This window comes from Diabrotica virgifera, chromosome 2 (genome assembly GCF_917563875.1).
Source record: "Diabrotica virgifera virgifera chromosome 2, PGI_DIABVI_V3a".
In the NCBI taxonomy this organism is placed as follows: Eukaryota; Metazoa; Arthropoda; class Insecta; order Coleoptera; family Chrysomelidae; genus Diabrotica; species Diabrotica virgifera.
The window spans coordinates 25,884,939-25,905,069 of NC_065444.1; the positions used below are offsets into that span (position 1 = coordinate 25,884,939).

At 35.2% G+C, this 20,131-nt stretch overlaps 2 protein-coding genes, 4 non-coding genes and 1 pseudogene across 6 annotated transcripts in view; all 7 read left to right on the forward strand.

Moving 5' to 3' along the window:
* Positions 1 to 5,304, forward strand: part of LOC114332557 (gamma-aminobutyric acid receptor-associated protein) — a 46,851-nt gene extending 41,547 nt beyond the window's left edge. The window contains exon 3 of the mRNA XM_028282384.2: positions 4,897 to 5,304. Within this exon, the coding sequence (XP_028138185.1) occupies positions 4,897 to 4,968 (72 nt within the window). The 3' untranslated portion in view covers positions 4,969 to 5,304. The remainder of the gene's footprint in view (positions 1 to 4,896) is intronic.
* A 1,586-nt stretch (positions 5,305 to 6,890) lies between these two features.
* LOC114332564 (5S ribosomal RNA) lies at positions 6,891 to 7,009 on the forward strand. Its single transcript, XR_003652819.1, has one exon. It is a non-coding gene; the product is annotated as a 5S ribosomal RNA (ribosomal RNA).
* A 103-nt stretch (positions 7,010 to 7,112) lies between these two features.
* On the forward strand, positions 7,113 to 7,231 carry LOC114332563 (5S ribosomal RNA). The gene has a single exon (XR_003652818.1). It is a non-coding gene; the product is annotated as a 5S ribosomal RNA (ribosomal RNA).
* A 103-nt stretch (positions 7,232 to 7,334) lies between these two features.
* On the forward strand, positions 7,335 to 7,453 carry LOC114332562 (5S ribosomal RNA). Its single transcript, XR_003652817.1, has one exon. It is a non-coding gene; the product is annotated as a 5S ribosomal RNA (ribosomal RNA).
* Positions 7,454 to 7,556: 103 nt separating this feature from the next.
* LOC114332561 (5S ribosomal RNA) lies at positions 7,557 to 7,677 on the forward strand (annotated as a pseudogene).
* Positions 7,678 to 7,780: 103 nt separating this feature from the next.
* LOC114332560 (5S ribosomal RNA) lies at positions 7,781 to 7,901 on the forward strand. The gene has a single exon (XR_003652815.2). It is a non-coding gene; the product is annotated as a 5S ribosomal RNA (ribosomal RNA).
* Positions 7,902 to 11,412: 3,511 nt separating this feature from the next.
* Positions 11,413 to 20,131, forward strand: part of LOC114332551 (SANT and BTB domain regulator of class switch recombination) — a 79,057-nt gene continuing 70,338 nt past the window's right edge. The window contains exons 1-2 of the mRNA XM_028282376.2: positions 11,413 to 11,678; positions 16,859 to 17,009. Coding sequence (XP_028138177.2) covers positions 11,550 to 11,678; positions 16,859 to 17,009 — 280 coding nt within the window. The 5' untranslated portion in view covers positions 11,413 to 11,549. The remainder of the gene's footprint in view (positions 11,679 to 16,858; positions 17,010 to 20,131) is intronic.

Below are 20,131 nucleotides of genomic sequence, written 5' to 3' on the forward strand. Positions count from 1 at the left end.
TTACCCATGAACGATCATATCAATCACATATTATTCAGATTATTAATAATATCTCTCTCTATCGTTTTGCTATTTATGGAAAAAGACAGCAAATACAAAATATGTGATTATGTGATCGTTCATGGGTAATCTTTCATTTTCCGACTGTACTTATAGCTTTCTATTTTATGGTTCGGGACATGTTTTAAAAGTATTGAATCATAATGAGTGCTTCAGAGATATCAGATAATGTAATTATTTATTTATTTGAAGATAGATAGTATAGATCAATGTTAACTGTTAACATTGATATTAATTAAATATTAATTTGTTTATTTTAACTGTCAGTGGTAACATTTCAACTCTCTATTGCTTCATATACAGTCGAACCCGCTTATTGGAATAACCTTCGTGCCAAAGAAAAGTATTCCTATAACCGGGATATATGGTAATAACCGATCATTGATGGCTAGGAGAAACTAAAAACGTTTCGGGACCTCAAGTTTCTATTCCTTAAAGCGGGATATTCCTATAACGGGTATTCTAATAAGGGACTTTGCATTAATCACGTGAGGCTCGAAAGGTGGGGAGGGGTCCAAAAAAAATAATTGAATGCTTCGTCAAATTGATTTATGACCTGTATTGCCCAAGCCTGCAGAAGGATCGTCAGATACTTTTGGAAACGACATGCTAGCGCAGCGGTGTTCTTTGTACTTCTGTACAAAGAAAAAGCTAAGGCACATGTGAATTCTTGTCGGAAGCAACTGAATCAGAGCAATAATGTATAGAGATGCACAATGTTCGTCTTTCCCGCATCCTCACGCGACGATCAACCGATAGATCGAGAGAGATTATCTACGTAGTGCGTGAAAATGATGACAAGGAGTAGCTTGATGAAACCGATGCGCGATGTTGATCTTCAACAAACATTTCTATAATAAAATTGATGATATTTATCATTATTTTATAGATATTAAAAAAAATTTAAATTTTTTTAGATACTAAAAAATACCAATTTTCATACACGGTGTACAAGGCTATCAAAAAAATGTTACAGAAAATTAAGGATGTAACAGAAAGGGAAGAATATCATACAAAAAGTTTAACTAACAATGTAGTAAAATTAAGTTGTGGCACGCCAGATACATATAGAAAAATGGTTAGATATTTTAATGAACATAACATTTATCACCACACATATCTGTTAAAACAGGATCGAGCCTATAGAGTTGTAATAAAATACCTTCACCACTCTACTAACACTGAGGACATAAAAAACGAACTCCTAAAACTGGGTCATAAAGTTCGAAATATAATAAAGGCACAACACAGACACTTAATTTGTTCTTCGCGGATCTCGAACCGGCAGCAAATAACAAATATATTTATAACTTACGGGGGCTACAGAATAGAGTTATAGCAATTGAACCTCCCCGAACAACCAAAAATCGAATAATACAATGCATGAGATGCCAACAATACGGTCACTCCAAGTCATATTGTAATAAGCCATTTGTATGCGTCAAATGCGGAGGAGCCCACAGTACCACAACTTGTAAGAAGACTAGGGAAACTCCAGCAAAATGTGCATTATGTGGTGGGGATCACCCCGCAAATTATAAAGGTTGTGAACATTACCAAAAAATTTCTAATATTAATAACAGGTATCATAACAAGGGAAACGTATTAAATCCAGCAATAAATCAAATATATACACAACCCAGGATTCAGAATCAGTATGAAAGTTACGCTCAAGCTACAGCAAATAATCAGAACAATAACTAAGATACAGCGAATATACTTACCAAATTTCTAGAAGAGTTTAAAAATTTATTCAACCAGCTAATGCAACAAAACAGTATGGTGCTCAACATGATTTCCATGCTAGTAAATAAAGTAAACTAACAATGTCTAAGTTCATAAGAATTGTCCAATGGAATGCCAATGGTCTTCCTAATCATAGAGAAGATATAAAACTATTTCTGGAACACAATTTCATAGACGTACTATTAGTAAGTGAAACCCATTTTATAGACAGAACTACTTCAAGATACCTAAGTATAAATTATATTACACAAATCACCCAGATGGTACAGCTCACGGAGGTTCAGCCATATTGATAAGAGAAACTATAAAACATTATGAAATGCTAAAATACGAAACAAATCACATTCAAGCAACATCGATAAAAATACAAACTCTTCCATATGATATAACTGTCACAGCAATTTATTGTCCGCCCAGGCATAGACTTACAAAAGAAGATCTTCTACCCTTTTTCGAAACTCTAGGGCCAAAATTTATAGCAGGTGGAGATTACAACTGTAAAGATACGCTATGGGGTTCACGCCTAACAACCACTAAATGTAGAGAGCTAGCAAAAGTTATCCAGGATAAAAGCTACTCATTCCTTTCGACGGGATCACCGACATGCCAACCGATCCAAATAAAACACCAGACCTATTGGATTTCTTTATTACAAACTGATTATCTCAATAATATACACATAATGTAGTACCAAGTTTTGATTTATCAACAGGTCATAGTCCCATAATTGCCACAATTAGCACAAAGGTGATAATAGAAAAACCAACACCTCGACTGCATAGCTTCAAAACAAACTGGGACGTATACCGGCTAATCATAGAAAAGGAAGAAAATCTACTAGTGAGATTGCAAACTCCCGAACAAATAGAAACAGAAACTAGTAATATAATCAACTTACTTCAAAATGCTGCCAAACAGTCTACCCCTCAACCTAAAAAATTTCAACCAACATTCCTCTTGAAATAAAAAGACTAGTAGCAGAAAAACGAAAAGCCAGATCAATTTGGCAAAGAACTCACAGACCAGACGACAGAACAATTTATAATAACAAAACTAGAAACTTAAAAACCGCTCTAGAACACATGAGAAACAACTTATTTGAAAACTATGTATCAAATCTTTCGCGTCAAGATAACTCTATCTGGAAACCAATCAAAAACAAAAATAAACCAATAAATACTTCACCTCCAATTCCGAAAAACTCAATACCACCAGGACCATGGGCAAAAAGCAACAAAGAAAAAGCTGATTTATTTGCTGAACATCTAACTGAAGTCTTCAAGCCACACGACAATGACCAAGTACAAGAAGTAGAGCAGGAACTAGCCTTACCAATTAATCAACGAGAGCGACTAACTTTAATTACACCGAAGGAGATCAAAGATGAAATTAATCATTTGAATGAAAAGAAGGCACCAGGCACTGATCTCATAACAGCATCAATGCTAAAACAACTTCCTAAAAAAGGTATAAGAAGTTATTGTACATATTAAATGTAATCTTAAGACTTAATTATTGGCCTAAATCACTAAAAATTGTCCAAGTCATTATGATACCGAAACCTGGTAAAGCTTTAACGGATGTTTCATCATACCGCCCAATAAGTCTACTGCCAATAATGTCAAAACTTCTTGAAAAGCTGTTACTTAAAAGAATTATGAGTGACCTAGAATTCCAAAACTGGATCCCATAACACCAATTTGGATTCCGACAAGCTCATTCTACAGTGCAACAATGCCATCGCATATCAAATGTAATTAATACAGCTTTGGACAATAAACAGTATTGCACAGCAGCCTTTCTGAACATCAGCCAAGCATTTGATAAGGTATGGCACCCAGGATTACTTTATAAAATCAAAAAATCTCTACCCAACAAATACTTTGACTTATTAAAATCATATCTAAATCACAGAGAATTGGAAACTAAAGTGGAGGATGAACTATCAAACCGTAACAAAATTCAATCCGGAGTCCCACAAGGTAGTATATTGGGTCCACTTCTTTATGTACTGTACACATCCGATTTACCAACCTCTCCACAAACCACCATTGGAACTTTCGCTGATGACACAGCAATATTTGCAACTGAAGAGGATCCAACAGCTGCAGTATTAAAACTTCAAAAACACGTAGACCAAATTGGACAGTGGTTAAAGAAATGGAAGATAAAAGCTAATGAAACTAAATTAACACATATAACTTTCACACTAAGGAAAGACCAATGCCCAAATTATATTAACCTTAATCAAGTCAACATACCACCACAGAATATCGTCAAATACCTGGGGCTTCATCTTGATTCTAAATTAAACTGGAAACAACACATTTTAAAGAAGAAGAAACAAATTAAGTTGAGAGTGAAAGAAATTAATTGGCTTATAGGTCGAAAATCTCGACTCTCAATTGAGAACAAACTGCTGATTTATAAAACAGTCATCAAACCTATATGGACGTACGGTATAGAACTATGGAGTTGTGCCAGCAAATCAAATACAAAAATTATCCAAAGAACTCGATCAAAAATTCTACGCACCATCGCAAATGCCCCTTGGTACATTTCCAACCAAACCCTTCTAAACATCCTTTCATCTAAACATCCCGTTAGTCAACACAGTAATTCAAGAAAGAGCCAACAGACACCACGAGAAATTGGAAGGCCACCCCAACCAATTAATATTACCACTACTGCAGCCACTAAACAACAGAAGATTGCGAAGATTATGGCCCATAGATCTTCGCTGAAACTGAGGTGAAACCGCTGGGTGATGTACCTCATAACGCCATTTTAGTGTACAATACTATAGTTGATATAAGTTATTGTACTTGTTATCAAATTAACTCATAGAATATGTAATTCTGATTGTTAATAAATGCTTACAAAAAAATACACTTAAACCTCACCCTGTATCACCAAGGGTGAGGAGGGCTAAAAAATGCAAAAAAAACATCACTTGATTAATGGACGGCCCCTAAGCAGGTTCGCCTGTACTGATATAAAAGTCGAAAGATCTTTTCGTAGTTATCTGACAATGTTTACAATTAAAGCTTTTTTTATTCAGTTTTTTATTAACATTATTTTTTGTTCCAGGAACATCACGAGGAAGATTTCTTTTTATATATCGCTTACTCCGATGAGAATGTATATGGAGGTGACCTGTAGAAACATACCCCTGAACGATTAATCTATATTTTACGGTTCAGCAATCTGATTTTTAATGTATAACTGAAATTTATTAAATAGTTAACAACAACTTTGTGATTATTAAAAAAAATTTCAAGTTTTTCTTTTGGGTTACTGACATTTATTATTAGTTATGGTGATTATGATTTTTTTATTTAAGGAATAAGTACGTATGTGCACATATTTAATCTTAAGAGAGCTACAGCTAGATATTAGATCTTATCCACCTGATTTGATGGATTTAATGTATTTAGATATTGTGATTAAAATTAGTTAAGTTCCAAAAAAAGTAATAAAATGTTTATTTAAGATTCAGGATTTGTTCTGACATCAAATACCTTTTAGCCCTTATTATATAATATCCTTCTTCTCCTATGTTCCTATGTACTATCTCTGCTAACAAAAAATAAACACAAAAGAAGGCAACAAAAAATAAGTCAAGACTGGTTGGATCAAGAATGTAGGAACGCTTTGGCAAGAAGAAACGGGGCAAAAGTACAGAGAGACAGATAAAATATGATCGAAAACTATGGGGCTATAGAAGAAGCAGAAAGAAGATGAGACAGAAAAAGCCTTCATAAACAAATATGTAGGTAAAAAATTTCTACCGGGAAGTTAGAATTCCAGAGGAACTAAAAAGAATAATACGAAGTGTTGCAGAAGCAAAGAAGGTGTACTTCTAGGAGAAAAATTAAACAGATTATGATCTCTTAAATACATACCAAGAGGAACTAGTAGGCCCTAGAGGGAAATGAGAATTGGCAAGAAGATGAAGAACGGACGTGCAAGGAATCAACTTTTTAAGGGAGAAAAGAAAGTTTCGAAGAATACCAGGGAGGGTTTAGACCAGGAAGGACAACTATCGATAAAATAAGTTAAAATGAATTCGAAATAATACGAACAAAACAGGATTACATATAGGTATGTTATTGATTGATTTTAAACAGGCATATGACCCATAAACTGATGGATGTCATGTGAGAACAGAATACTAGATAAGCTTATAAACTGCTAGTAAGGATGACGCTTAGGAACGCGAGAAATATGGTAACAATGGAAGAAAGCTTTTCAAGGCAATTCACAGTAAATAGAGGGTTAAAACAAGAGGATCTGCTATCGAGGGATTTATTCCGCCTAGTATTAGAACAAATCATCATAAGATAATATGAGCACTAACATGACTATTTTCAATAGCAAGGAACAATTTATTAATAGCGTACACTGATGATACTAGCGAGGACGAAAAGCATCTATAAAACGTTTCACGTTAAGAATACAACATTGCGGAGATAGCTTCATGCATTTCTTATGGACGATATAAGCGCGGCGATGCCACGCCGTACTGACTAGAATGAAAGGAATTTAATTTGATTTAATAATTAAACCACCCTAATTTGCGTAAGTAACGCAACAGCGAAAATCAATCAAATTTCATGTCCTCGCTCACTTGAAATTAAAAAACAACAAAAACATTCAAGAATTGGGTACCTATATCTTTTCTGTAGGTACTTCCTCTCTAAGTGGTGATATTAATTTGATGTAATCTTTAAGTGGTGATTTCAAAAAAAAATTAAATCCTTTTATCGAAGCGAATAAATATCCATTACAATGGATAAGGGTTTATCATCAGACTTAAGTTGTGATTCATCCAGATTTACGGCCAAACACTTATTTTGAGCTGTAAAAAAAGTTTTTACATAAAAAATGTGTTTATTATTGAATACTCCACTATTGTTATGTTCAATATTGTTGAACTTTCTTAGAGGTATAAAAACACACAAGTTTAATTTCACGGAAGAAGAATAGATGATAAATTATAAAGAAGACTCAATAACTCTTATTAATCGTTTGTATAATACAACTTTGTCCATTTAGTTATCAATTTTGTTTCATTAATAATCGGCAACGGCCATACCACACTGAATATACCGGTTCTCGTCCGATCACCGAAGTCAAGCAGTGTCGGGTGCGGTTAGTACTTGGATGGGTGACCGCTTGGGAACACCGCATGTTGTTGCCTTCATTTTTTTCTTTGTTTAATTTTTGATATTATTTTAATAAGGTTTTATTATTCGTTTGTACAACTTGGTCAATTTAGGTATCAATTTGTTTCATTTATAATCGGCAACGGCCATACCACACTGAATATACCGGTTCTCGTCCGATCACCGAAGTCAAGCAGTGTCGGGTGCGGTTAGTACTTGGATGGGTGACCGCTTGGGAACACCGCATGTTGTTGCCTTCATTTTTTTCTTTGTTTAATTTTTGATATTATTTTAATAAGGTCTTATTATTCGTTTGTACAACTTGATCAATTTAGGTATCAATTTGTTTCATTTATAATCGGCAACGGCCATACCACACTGAATATACCGGTTCTCGTCCGATCACCGAAGTCAAGCAGTGTCGGGTGCGGTTAGTACTTGGATGGGTGACCGCTTGGGAACACCGCATGTTGTTGCCTTCATTTTTTTCTTTGTTTAATTTTTGATATTATTTTAATAAGGTTTTATTATTCGTTTGTACAACTTGGTCAATTTAGGTATCAATTTGTTTCATTTATAATCGGCAACGGCCATACCACACTGCGAATATACCGGTTCTCGTCCGATCACCGAAGTCAAGCAGTGTCGGGTGCGGTTAGTACTTGGATGGGTGACCGCTTGGGAACAGCGCATGTTGTTGCCTTCATTTTTTTCTTTGTTTAATTTTTGATATTATTTTAATAAGGTTTTATTAAACGTTTGTACAACTTGGTCAATTTAGGTATCAATTTGTTTCATTTATAATCGGCAACGGCCATACCACACTGCGAATATACCGGTTCTCGTCCGATCACCGAAGTCAAGCAGTGTCGGGTGCGGTTAGTACTTGGATGGGTGACCGCTTGGGAACACCGCATGTTGTTGCCTTCATTTTTTTCTTTGTTTAATTTTTGATATTATTATTCGTATATTCGTTTGTACAATTTGGTTAATTTAGGTGTCAATTTGTTTCATTTATAATCGGTAACGGTCATACCACACTGAATCTACCGGTTCTCGTCCGATCACCGAATCGAAGTCAAGCAGTGTAGTGTGCGGTCATTAAAGACTAGTGTTCGGCAGATTAGATGTAGACCATAGGACATATACCTTCACTGACAATCTGGTCTGAAGAAAATCTAGACATGATTGTGAAGCTATTTAACGATATCTACGATATGGGCCAGACTCCAAAAGATTGGCTTCGCTCTACATATCCTGCCTACCCAAAACACCACCTTCGAAATTCTACAAGGACCACCGGCTAATAAGCCTAATAAAAGATTATTTAAGAAATGTGAAGCATTGACGAAAAACAATGCTTTAAAAACTAAGAATACCACAAATGAGGATGAAGCATTCAACGATAGGAGTAACAATAAAAGGCAATATCACAGAAGAAGACCTACGAAACAGAATCAGAGTTACAGATATTGTGGTGAGAGTTTTGAGATTGAAATGGAGCTGGGCTGGTCGCTGGTCACGTGACAAGCAGTGGCGGCTCGTCAGAGGAGGCATGGGAGACTTAAGGCCGCGTCTCACCATTAAATAATTTGATCAAACAGTTTGAGCAAACTTGACGTACTTGAGGAAGTACGTCAAAGTGACGTCACAATTGCAGTTTTTTTTTGAAATTCTAAAAATCTGTGCTCTCACTATCAGTCTAGTTTGATCAAATTTTTTGTATTGAGTTGTCTAACTTGTTTGTACTTTATTTAAAATTAAAATTTTTCATTATTATCCACAATGAACACTCAGGATGTGACGTCACTAACTGTCACTTTCAGTTTGCTCAAACCAGTTTAATCAAATTATTTGATGGTGGGACGAGGTCTTTAGCCTCCCCATAAATTTTTTACACACGCTACACTGTTTTGTTTATCTTGAATCGCGAAAAACAACAAGCACTCTCACTATTATCCAACGTGTAAATTCCGTATTATCACTAAATATCCATATAGTATAGTATAGTTGATCCAAAAGATGGCATAACCCAGACATCCAAAGTGAAAGTTATCCTTCAACACCAAATTGTTCTATATGGTCCACACAATGTCCAGAAAAAAGTCACACCATTTTGAGCGGCGTCGGGTTTGGAGGGGAGAGGGGGGAGAAATCGGTAAATTCGTAGTTTTTTAAGTTTTTCGCCAATATTTCTAAAACTATGCAACCCTCTATACAAAATTGTTCTACATTAAATTTGAAATAAAAAAGGTACTATGCATAATATTTCTAAAATGAATGGTTCCAAAGTTACGGAGGTAGTATAGTATAACTGGTCCAAAAAAAGGCCTAACCCAAACATCCAAAGTAAAAGTTTTCCTCCAACACCAAAATGTTCTATATGGTCCACATATTGTTCAATAAAAAGTTACACCATTTTGAGCGTCCGGTTTGGGAGATGAGAGAGAAGCCGGTAAATTAGTAGTTTTTTACGTTTTTCGCCAATATTTCTAAAACTATGCTTTAGCGTAAACAATGTTATATACAAAATGTTCTACATGACATTTAAAACAAAAAATGTTCTATACATAATTGTTATAAAATCAACGGTTCCAGAGTTACGGAGGTGAAAGTCGAGGTTTTCGATACTTTTTATATTTTTTTGGGCAATATTTATGATGTAACTATACCAAAAACCCAGACATCCAAAGTGAAAGTTATCCTCCAACACCAAATTGTTCTATATGGTCCATATAATGTTCAGAAAAAAATCACACCATTTTGAGCGTCGGGTTTAGGGGGGAGAGGGGGAGAAATCGATATATATAAAAAGTATCTAAAACCTCCACTTTTCACCCTCCGTAACTCTGGAACCGTTGATTTTGTAACAATTATGTACCTATAGAACCTTTTTTGTTTTAAATTTTATGTAGAACATTTTTCTATAGAACATCCCTTACGCTAAAGCATAGTTTTAGAGATATTGACGAAAAACTTAAAAAAAACTACTAATTTACCGACTTCTCCCCCATCTCCCTCCCCCCCCAAGCGGACGCTCAAAATGGTGTAACTTTTTACTGAACAATATGTGGACCATATAGAACAATTTGGTGTTGAAGAAAAACTTTTACTTTGGATGTCTGGGTTAGGCCTTTTTTTTTGGACCAATTATACTATACTAACTCCGTAACTTTGGAACCGTTCATTTTAGAAGGGTTATGCATAGGGCCTTTTTTATTTCAAATTTAATGTAGAACAATTTTGTGTAGAAGGTTGTTCATGCTAAACCGCTTAGTTTTAGAAATATTGACGAAAAACGTAAAAAACTACGAATTTTCAGATTTCTTCCCCCCTCTCCCCCCCAAACCCGACGCTCAAAATGGTGTGACTTTTTTCTGAACATTATGTGGACCATATAGAACAATTTGGTGTTGGAGGATAACTTTCACTTTGGATGTCTGGGTTTGGGTCTAACTATACCATACTAGCTATTAACTAGCTTCTCGACTCCGTTGATCCGTTGCGTGCATCTCGGGACAACGAATTTTAGAGTCCTGACTAAAAATAATGAAAAAACTAAAAGTGCGAATTTTGTTATGAAATTTGGTATTTGGGGTTAGAATAATATTTGGAACAACTTGTTCAAATAACTTTTTTCGATATTTGTAACGCAAAGCAAAATATCGGTAATTTATAATGTTTTTGGATTCGCAGTAGGCCGCGTTTAGAATTAAAAAAATTCAGTGGAGTATCTTAAAAAATGTGAAGCTTCAACCTGTATGGATGGACTGCAAAACTTCAAATCTGTATTTATTTTGATACGCATATCTACTTACAAAGATGGAATTGTTAACAAATAATCGATACAAACTTTGGTATTAAACTTTTACGATTAGACTAATTATTTTTATGATATATATTAATATTGTATAATATGATGTATAATAATATTTATATTATGAAATTATGAATTATGATGATATTATGAAATATAAATAAAAAAATGAGGCCTTACATTACATTTTTTGGCGCATTTTCTTGCTAGTTTAAATTTGTCCAGATATTTTAGAGTTAGGTATAGCCTCCCCTATTGTAAAAATCACGAGCCGCCACTGGTGGCAAGGATGGAAGGTGGACACTCGAGTTAACTGAATGGAGACCTAGATCAGATAAGCGAAACAGAGGAAGACCACTTACACGACGGTAAGATGAACTACACGAAAGGTGACGAAAAATTGAATTCATATTGCACAAAACCGTGCACTTTATATACAAACAGGGGAAGCCTATGTCCTGCAGTGGACTTAAAACAGGCTGATGTTGATAATGACGATGCCACAAAAAGAGAGTTTTAAGAGCTATTTTCATCTCCTAAGCCGTACAACCCTTATATTTTATGTATTAAAAAGAAGATCTATTTCATTTGACAGCTTGCGATATGCCCAAATTTCATGACTTTCAAAATTTGAGTTTTGATTTTTTACTTCAAAAATATAACTACATATTAGGAAAAAATTGGTTTAAATCGTTTCATGTTTATTTAACTCGCATTCTCGCGTTCTTTCTCTGAAAGTTTGATCAATAAGTGAAAACATGGAATCTGATTCAGAGGCTAGATCGCTGAATGCAAGCTTAATGGAATCAAAATCGAAAATAAATACAATGCCTACATCCGAGATTTCTATTAAAGAATTTTTGAACTTTCTAAGAACTGCTTATCAAGTGAGTTTTTTAAATAATTTAATTATAAACTATCTATCTATTTTAATCCACACATATAGTCCAGAAAGCCACTGCGCATCTGCTAGGAAAAATATTCTGATTCTGATTTTTTACGCAATCTTACTCAAAAAGGACCCCTTTTAACAAATTTGCATGTCAAAAAGTGGGTCAAGTGGGCCAAGTCCAAAAGTGGGTCAAAAATTTTTTAAACGTTTTTTTGGTTTTTTTCCTAAAATTATTACTTTTACATCAAAGTTTTTTAAGTTTTTTGGATTATTCCAAACAGAAAAGGTCTTTAGTGACTTTTCGCTAAAGTTGATAGTTGTTGACATATAAGCGATTAAAAATTTAAAAATTGCAAAATCGGCCATTTTTAACCATCAAAAACTATATGAAAAACTGAAAATTTCAATGTTGCCAAAGTAGGTAGATATTCTTTAAACATCGATTGATGACATTCCGAAGAGTTTTTGGCAATACAATATCGAAAAGCCCTTTGGTTTTTAATTGATACTCAAGTGGCCGCTACACTATTTTCAACCGTTGAATGTATAGGTACATAAATTTGATCCGCCCTGGTTCCGAGGCAGTGTCGATTCTGTGAGCCAAAAATATGTGATCCTCCAGGCAGGGGGCTTACCTAACCTGGAGGCCCCTACTCTTTCATCTGGGCTTGGGACCAGCAACATGACACTGAGTTGCTCAATACAACCAATATCATGCCGGCAGAGTCACGCAGCCCTGATTGCAGAGGACGAGGATGGCCTACAAAGACAACTTTATCGATTCTATCAAGCATGCCGACGACTCAACATGAACATATCCACGCAGAAAACAAAATGCATTACCATTGCGAAAGACCCAATTAGATGCAAGCTAGTGGTAGAGGGGAAACCCATAGAACAGCTAAACCAGTTCAAATATCTAGGCGTAGAGTTATCAAGTTGTCATGACCCAGCCAGAGACCTAAGAGGACAAATTCACAAGGCCGCTGTCTTGTCCGGATGTTTGAGAGATGTGGTCTGGAATATCCCAGATATGAGAATGGACAGCAAAGTTAGAATTTATAAAACTTGCATCAGACCTGTTATGACCTATGGCATTGAATCAAGAGAAGACACGAATAAAACCAAAGGCATGCTACGAACAGCCGAAATGAAGACACTAAAAGCAATAGCAGGGAAGACAAGAAGAGATAGAATACGAAACAACATCATCAGGGAACAATGTGGCGTGCAATATGTCGTCAGATGGGGCAGGCAAAGACGAAGAGAATGGTTCAGTCATGTAAAAAGAATGGAGGAGCACAGACTACCAAGAATTGCTCTAGAAGGAAAACCAGCAGGCAAGCATCCACCGGTGAGACCACCAAAAAGATGGAGAGATAGCTGGCAGTCTACCTCTCAAGAAATACTTCAAAGTCGGAATTAACAGATCGACAGATCTACAACAAGTATAAGAAGAAGAAGAAGAAGCATGTATACAACTTTGTATGTAATATGCGAAAATATATCTGCGGAAAAATATTCTGATTCAATTTTTTTTCACTATCTTGCTTGAAAAGGTTCCCTATTAACAAATTTGCATGTTACCAGGGTCAAAAAATTTTTTAATCATTTTTTTTTAAACTTAAATTTTATTCCGATTACATTATACCTACATAAAACGGTTGAAAATAGGTTCGCGTCCGCTTGATTTACAATTAAAAAACAAAGGGGTTTTCGATATTGTATTCCAAAAAGCTCTTAAAGATTTCATCAATCGATGTTCATAGAGTATTTACGTACTTTGGTAACATTGAAATTTTCGGTTTTTCACATAGTTTTTGAGGGTTAAAAATGGCCGATTTTGCAATTTTTAAATTTTTAATCGCTTATATGTCAAAAACTGTCAACTTTAGAGAAAAGTCACTATGGGCCATTCCACGAACATACGCCTGTTTTGGATTACTTCGACAACGAATATTTTACTGTGCAACATAAGAAGTACGAAAGTAAATGGCGCTAATAATTATTCCAATAAACAACAGTTTAATTTGCAATTTACTTTCGTTCTTCTTATTTTGTACAGTAAAATATTCGTTGTCGAAGTAATCCAAAACAGGCGTATGTTCGTGGAATAGGGTATAAAGACCTTTTCTGTTTGGAATGATCCAAAAAACTTAAAAAAAACTTTGTTCGATGTAAAAAAAATAATTTTAGGAAAAGAACAAACAAAACGTTTAAAAAATGTTTGACCCACTTTTGGACCTGCCAACATGCAAATTTGTTAAAAGGGGTCCTTTTTGAGTAAGACTGTGCAAAAAAATCCGAATCGTAATATTTTTCCTTGCGGATGCGCAGTGGCTTTCTGGACTAATAGTAAAATAGAAGATAAGATGCGTTAATATAATAAAATAGACACACAAATAAAAACTTATATGAAATCATCTGAGATTTATTATTATTTTAAAAATCAAACATATGAAATCAAACAAGATATTTATTTAATCACGAAGACATAAAAATTAAAGAAAACAATAAAGTCTTGAAATAGTAAATTGAAATTATTTGTTTTAAACTCAATAGCATAAAAAATTTAAATGTAAAACGAATACTTTTTAATGTGCTTTTATTGATTTATGTTTTTTTAGTAGTCAGTGTTACCACCCCTAGTCCTTATGCAAGCTTCAATTTGCGTGAGAAGCGCCTAATCAAATTGTTCTATTCTTCAAGGCGAGCTCTAATTTTTTTAAGCATATCGCACAAATGGTCTATAGGGTTAAGGTCGGGTAAGCAAGCAGGCCACTCCAGAAAAGTAATATCCTCGGCTTCAAGGAAGTCTGTAATCACTCTGCTGGTATGTGGATGTGCATTATCATGCATGAAAATTAAATTTTCTATCATTGCACCTGTCCAGAGCTTAACTACAGGATCTAGAACCAAATCAACGTACTTACAGGATCTAGAACCAAATCAACGTACTTGTGAGCTGTTAAAGTTTGCCGGTTGAAAATTAAAGATTTTTTTTACCGATCATGATGCCTCCTCCCATGAGGCATAGAGACCAATAATATAGAAGAAATTATACAAATAACACAAGAATATTATAAAAACCTCTACAATACAAAACAGAAACCAACACAAGAAATCCTTAAGCAATTACAAATAAAAATAAAAAATGTCAATTCCGACTATCAACCAGAAATCAGTAAGAATGAGATAAAAAGAGCACTCAAGGAGATGAAGAATAATAAATCGCCAGGAAAAGACGGGATAACTGTAGAAATGCTAAAAAATGGTGGGAAAACAACTAGAGAAGTTTTGTACACACTTATGAATAAAATATTAATGACAAAACAAATACCCAACTTGGAACGAAGCAGTAACATTGTTACTATTTAAGAAAGGAGATAAAAAGGATCTAAAGAATTACAGACCCATAACTTTACTAAATGTGATGTACAAACTATTAACCAAGATATTAACAAACAGATTAACAACTAAATTAGATGGATACCAGGCAAGAGAACAAGCCGGATTTAGAAAAAGCTTCAGTACAAGTGACCACCTTTTAAAGATGAAGATATTAATCGAAAAAGCTAACGAATATCATATCCCGCTATACATGGCATTTATTGACTTCGAAAAAGCATTTGATAGTGTGGAACACTGGGCAGTAAAGAATTCCCTACAAAACAGCAGAATAGACTACAGATATACCGACTTAATTACAAATATATATGATAAGGCAACAACAACTATCAAGCTAATGAAACAAACGGAGCCTATTAAAATAAACCGAGGAGTAAGACAAGGAGATACCATCTCGCCCAAGCTATTCAACCAAGCGCTAGAAGATGTGTTCAAACAACTGCACTGGGATGGTTTGGGTATAAACATAAACGGGCAATATCTGAATCACTTACGATATGCTGATGATATTGTATTAATAGCAGAAAGAAGTGAAGAATTACAAAGAATGATGGAAGAACTAGATAGAGAATCGACAAAGATAGGACTGAAGATGAATTACAGTAAAACAAAAACCATGACCAATCAACAAGAAGAACTAGTAATTACAGTGGCACAAACAAGAATAGAACAAGTAAAAGAATATATATATCTAGGACAAATCACTAGATTAAATAAAGAAAATCAGACCGAAGAAATAAAGAGAAGAATAAGGTTGGCCTGGGCATCATTCGGAAAACTGTCTTATATTCTAAAGAACAGAAAATACCCGCAATACCTAAAAACAAAAGTCTTCAATCAATGTATACTCCCTGTTTTAATATATGGCTCTCAGACATGGACGTTTACAAAAGAGAATATGGAAAAAATAGCAAAGACAGAAAGAGCCATGGAAAGACAAATGCTGAACATTAAATTATCAGACAGGAAAAGAAACGAATGGATCCGTAACAAAACAAAAGTGAAAGACGTCTCTACCCAAGTAGCAAAGCTTAAATGGAAGTTCGCCGGACACACCCTACGGCAGAAGGATGAAAGATGGACTAAGATGGTAATACATTGGAGACCATGGAACCACAAACGAAAAAGGGGAAGGCCACAGATGCGATGGTCAGATGACCTGAAGAAACACACTGGGTCAAAATGGATGCAAATTGCCCAAGATAGAGAGGCATGGAAGAAGGAAGAGGAGGCCTATATCCAAGGATGGATGTTTAGGGCTGATTAGATAGATAGATAGATGCCTCCACAGAATATGACACTTCCTCCTTTATATCTGTGAATATATCTGGCAGTTTCCGTTATTGCTTGCCTTCGTCGCCCTCTAAGTACCTACACGAATTCGTCGGTCATCTGATTTTACACAAATTCTAGTTTCGTCTGAAAATTACATTTTTTCAATTCCCAATGTTCCAGTTTTGGTGGTGAAAACATCAATTTAGGCGATCAATCTTGTGCTCCTTGGATAACTCGGGAGCTCATAACTATCTCCTGCTGGATACTCCTTAGGTACTAACGCTTTTTCTTATCGTTTCAACATTTAAACATGTTGCTTCCAAACGCTTCCTTTGAAGCTGCAGGTGAGAAATTGTTGGATCTCTTCTAGCTGCTTTGAAATTGTGCGCGGGTGAATCAAGTCAGCCGATATAGATTAGTAGTATCGTCAGAATTAGGATGTCGTCGTTCGGTGACGCTTATGTAATCAAATTACACTTTTACAAATTTTAGGTTCAAGATAGCATTGAAAGTATTTTGACTGCAAATGGCATGACAGACGCAGTGGAATGGTTAAAAAGAAAAGAAACACTAATGTTACTTAACCAAAATAGCATTAGCTGCCAAACAGTTGTAGAGGTACCTATGCCAGATGACAAAAAAGGTGAATGTTTTTTATAACTTTCAAAAAATATGTTTTTGTCTTCTGTGTTCTGTTTTTTATTTTGAGAAAATTATTTCATTAAGTAAGGTATGGTCAGGTACCTACTGTTGCCACCTTTAGGCTTCTTGCTATGCAAACGACCGGTTATGGACCCATGAAGATTTCTTTTGTCCCTTTCCTGGCAAGTAGGTGCGCTTTGTCGTTCCCTTCAAGACCAGTATGACCAGGCAGCTAGAGCAAACTTACTTTGTTACATTTTCCGATCCGAATCAGATTCTGAAGACAGTTCCAATCCGATTCATTCCAGTGCCTTTAATTCCGTCTGGCTATCAGATATAAGTTTTTTATATTTGTCCCTGCAGTTCCTCTTGATTAATTCCTGCACGCACATCTCTACAGCATAAATTTCCGATTGGAAGATTAGAGTGGTTACCTAGTCTTCGGTTCCCTCCGTATACCCCAGCTCCAACTCCTTCCAATCTGCCATTATGAGATTCATTTTGTTCGACTCCCATTCACTCCTTCCTGGAAAGAGTATGGTAAACGGCTTTACGAAATTATATTTAGATTGCTTTGCATCTGGTACCAGGTCCAACACTGGGTTTGATCCCGGTATCCTTTTGCCCTGCTTCCTGGCGGATTATTTGCCTTCTGTATGCTCCTACTTTCGCCTCTTTTTCCATCCATATACAGGGTGATTGATTAGTGGGGTAAAGCTCAATAGATCCGCTATAGTAATAGATAGCAATAAAAGTTAATAACAAAAATTGTAGCCAACTTTGAACTTCACATTTTAAAATTAATTAGAATATTACATCGGGTGTTCGATAACATCGTGGCTGACCAAACTTATGTTTTTTTTAAATAGAACACCCTATATTTTATCTTATATTCGAAATCTTCTTAACTTCCCCATTAAAAAAATATAAAAGTGTGTTATGATATACAGGGTATTTACAAAGTTATAACCAATTTTCTATGAAAATCGTAACATATTCAGCTTCCTGTCCTGTACAAATAAAAATAAGCACAACAGCAATGGTTTATTGGTGCAATAATTTTTTGTTGATTGTGAAAATTTTTAAGAATGGTTTATATTGCTAATTTTCGTTATATCGAATACAGGGTGAGTCAAATTAAGCAAGAAACCCATTATGAACGGCCGGCACGGCACAGCCCGGCCCGGCACAGGACAGTCCAAATTCATTTGTATAGTTTTAAATGCAACGTAACCCATTATGAGCGGCCGCCTCGGCCCGGCACAGGCCAGCACGCAAACGGAACGGCCAAAATTCTCCGAGGAGAATAAAATCCGTTGAAGTCGAACGGCCTGAACGGCCAGTCGGCGCCAGTGCGTCATAATTGTTGGTAATAAGCAGATATATTGTTGATTTTTTAATTAAAAGCGCGTTGTTTCTTTTGAAATAAAATAATATGGAAGAACTTTTCATTGAGAGTGTCAGAGAATACCCATTTTTGTATGATGCATCGGACTCAAGTTATCATGATAGTAAGAAAAAGGACAATACATGGGTACAAATATCCGAAAATTTTGATCAATGGACAGGTACGTACATTATCTTTTAACCATGAATTCGTTTTTTTAACATGATGCATATTCATTAAAATTGTGTAGTTTATGTCTTTTAAAAACATTTATTTTACGATAGTTTTTAAAATATATGATCATTTTTCCGGTGCCGTGCCGTGCCGGCCGTTACAAATGGGTTTTTGGACGTGCCGGCCTGTGCTGTGCCGTGCCGGGCGTTCATAATGGGTTTCTTGCTTTATTGTCTCAGTAATTTTAAATGGAACACCCTGTATTTTATGTCACTATCAAAAAGTACCGTTAACGTATTCTATTATTTTCATCGTGTATTCGATATTCGTGTATTCTACTTTTCATCTCATACCTTGTTGTTGGAGGCACTTTATAACTTTCATTCTTAACGCAACTCCAAAAAATTCAGTCCAGTTTATTAAATTTTGGTGATCTGGGTGGCCACGCTACTGGTCCATTGAAAAATGAAAATATCTCGAAAACTAATAAATTTAGACATAGGGAATGTTGTATACAAATTAAAGCACGGTAATGGTACTTTTTAATAGTGATATAAAATACAAGGTGTTCTATTTAAAATTACTGAGAAAATAATGTACTTGCGTTTGGACTCACCCTGTATTCGATGAAAAGAAAATTAGCAATGTCAATAACTTTTTTAAATTTTGACATTAGGTAAAAAAATATGGCATCAATAAAAAATTGCCGTTGTGCTTATTTTTATTTATACAGGGAGCTGAACTTGTTACGATTTTCATAGAAAATTGGCTATAACTTTGTAAATACCCTGTATAACATAACAGACCTTTATATTTTTGTAATGGGGAAGTTAAGAAGATTTTGAATATAAGATAAAATATAGGGTGTTCCATTTAAAAAAAAAACATAAGTTTTGTCAGCCACGATGTTATCGAACACCCTGTAACATTCTAATTAATTTTAAAATGTAAAGCTCAAAGGTGGCTAAAATTTTTGTTATTAACTTTTATTGCTATCTATTACTATAGCGGATCTATTGATCTTTACCCCCCTAATCAATCACCCTGTATGGAGGGAGGTCAAGCATTGCCTCCATGTAGAAGGTTGGGGTAGTCGACGAGTGTTATGATTAATCATGCTTGTCGTTGAAGCTTATTCAGCTTTTCTTTGGTGGCCTTTCGTTGACATTTAGACCACCATATTAGTGCGCCATACGTAATCATAGGTCTGACTACAGTCATATACAATACAGCCAGTACATCTTTTTGGGTTTCAAACTCCATGTTTTCCCACGACATGCCCGGAGCCACGCATGTTTCGGGCCAAATGGGCGTTCCATGTAAGTTATCTGGAAGTGCTCCTAGATATTTGACTTCATTTGCCTCTTTGATAATTTCTCCCTAGAGAGCGAGTATTCAGACGTTACCTAGGTTTCGTCTCCTTGTGAAATTGACTACTACCTACTGCTTTACTAGGATTGACAGAGAGTTTTTCACTGTAGCACCACCTGGTAAGGATATTTGATGTTCTTTGATAGATCATTACCATATATTCCTCTTGTATCTTCTTCTTCATGTACCTT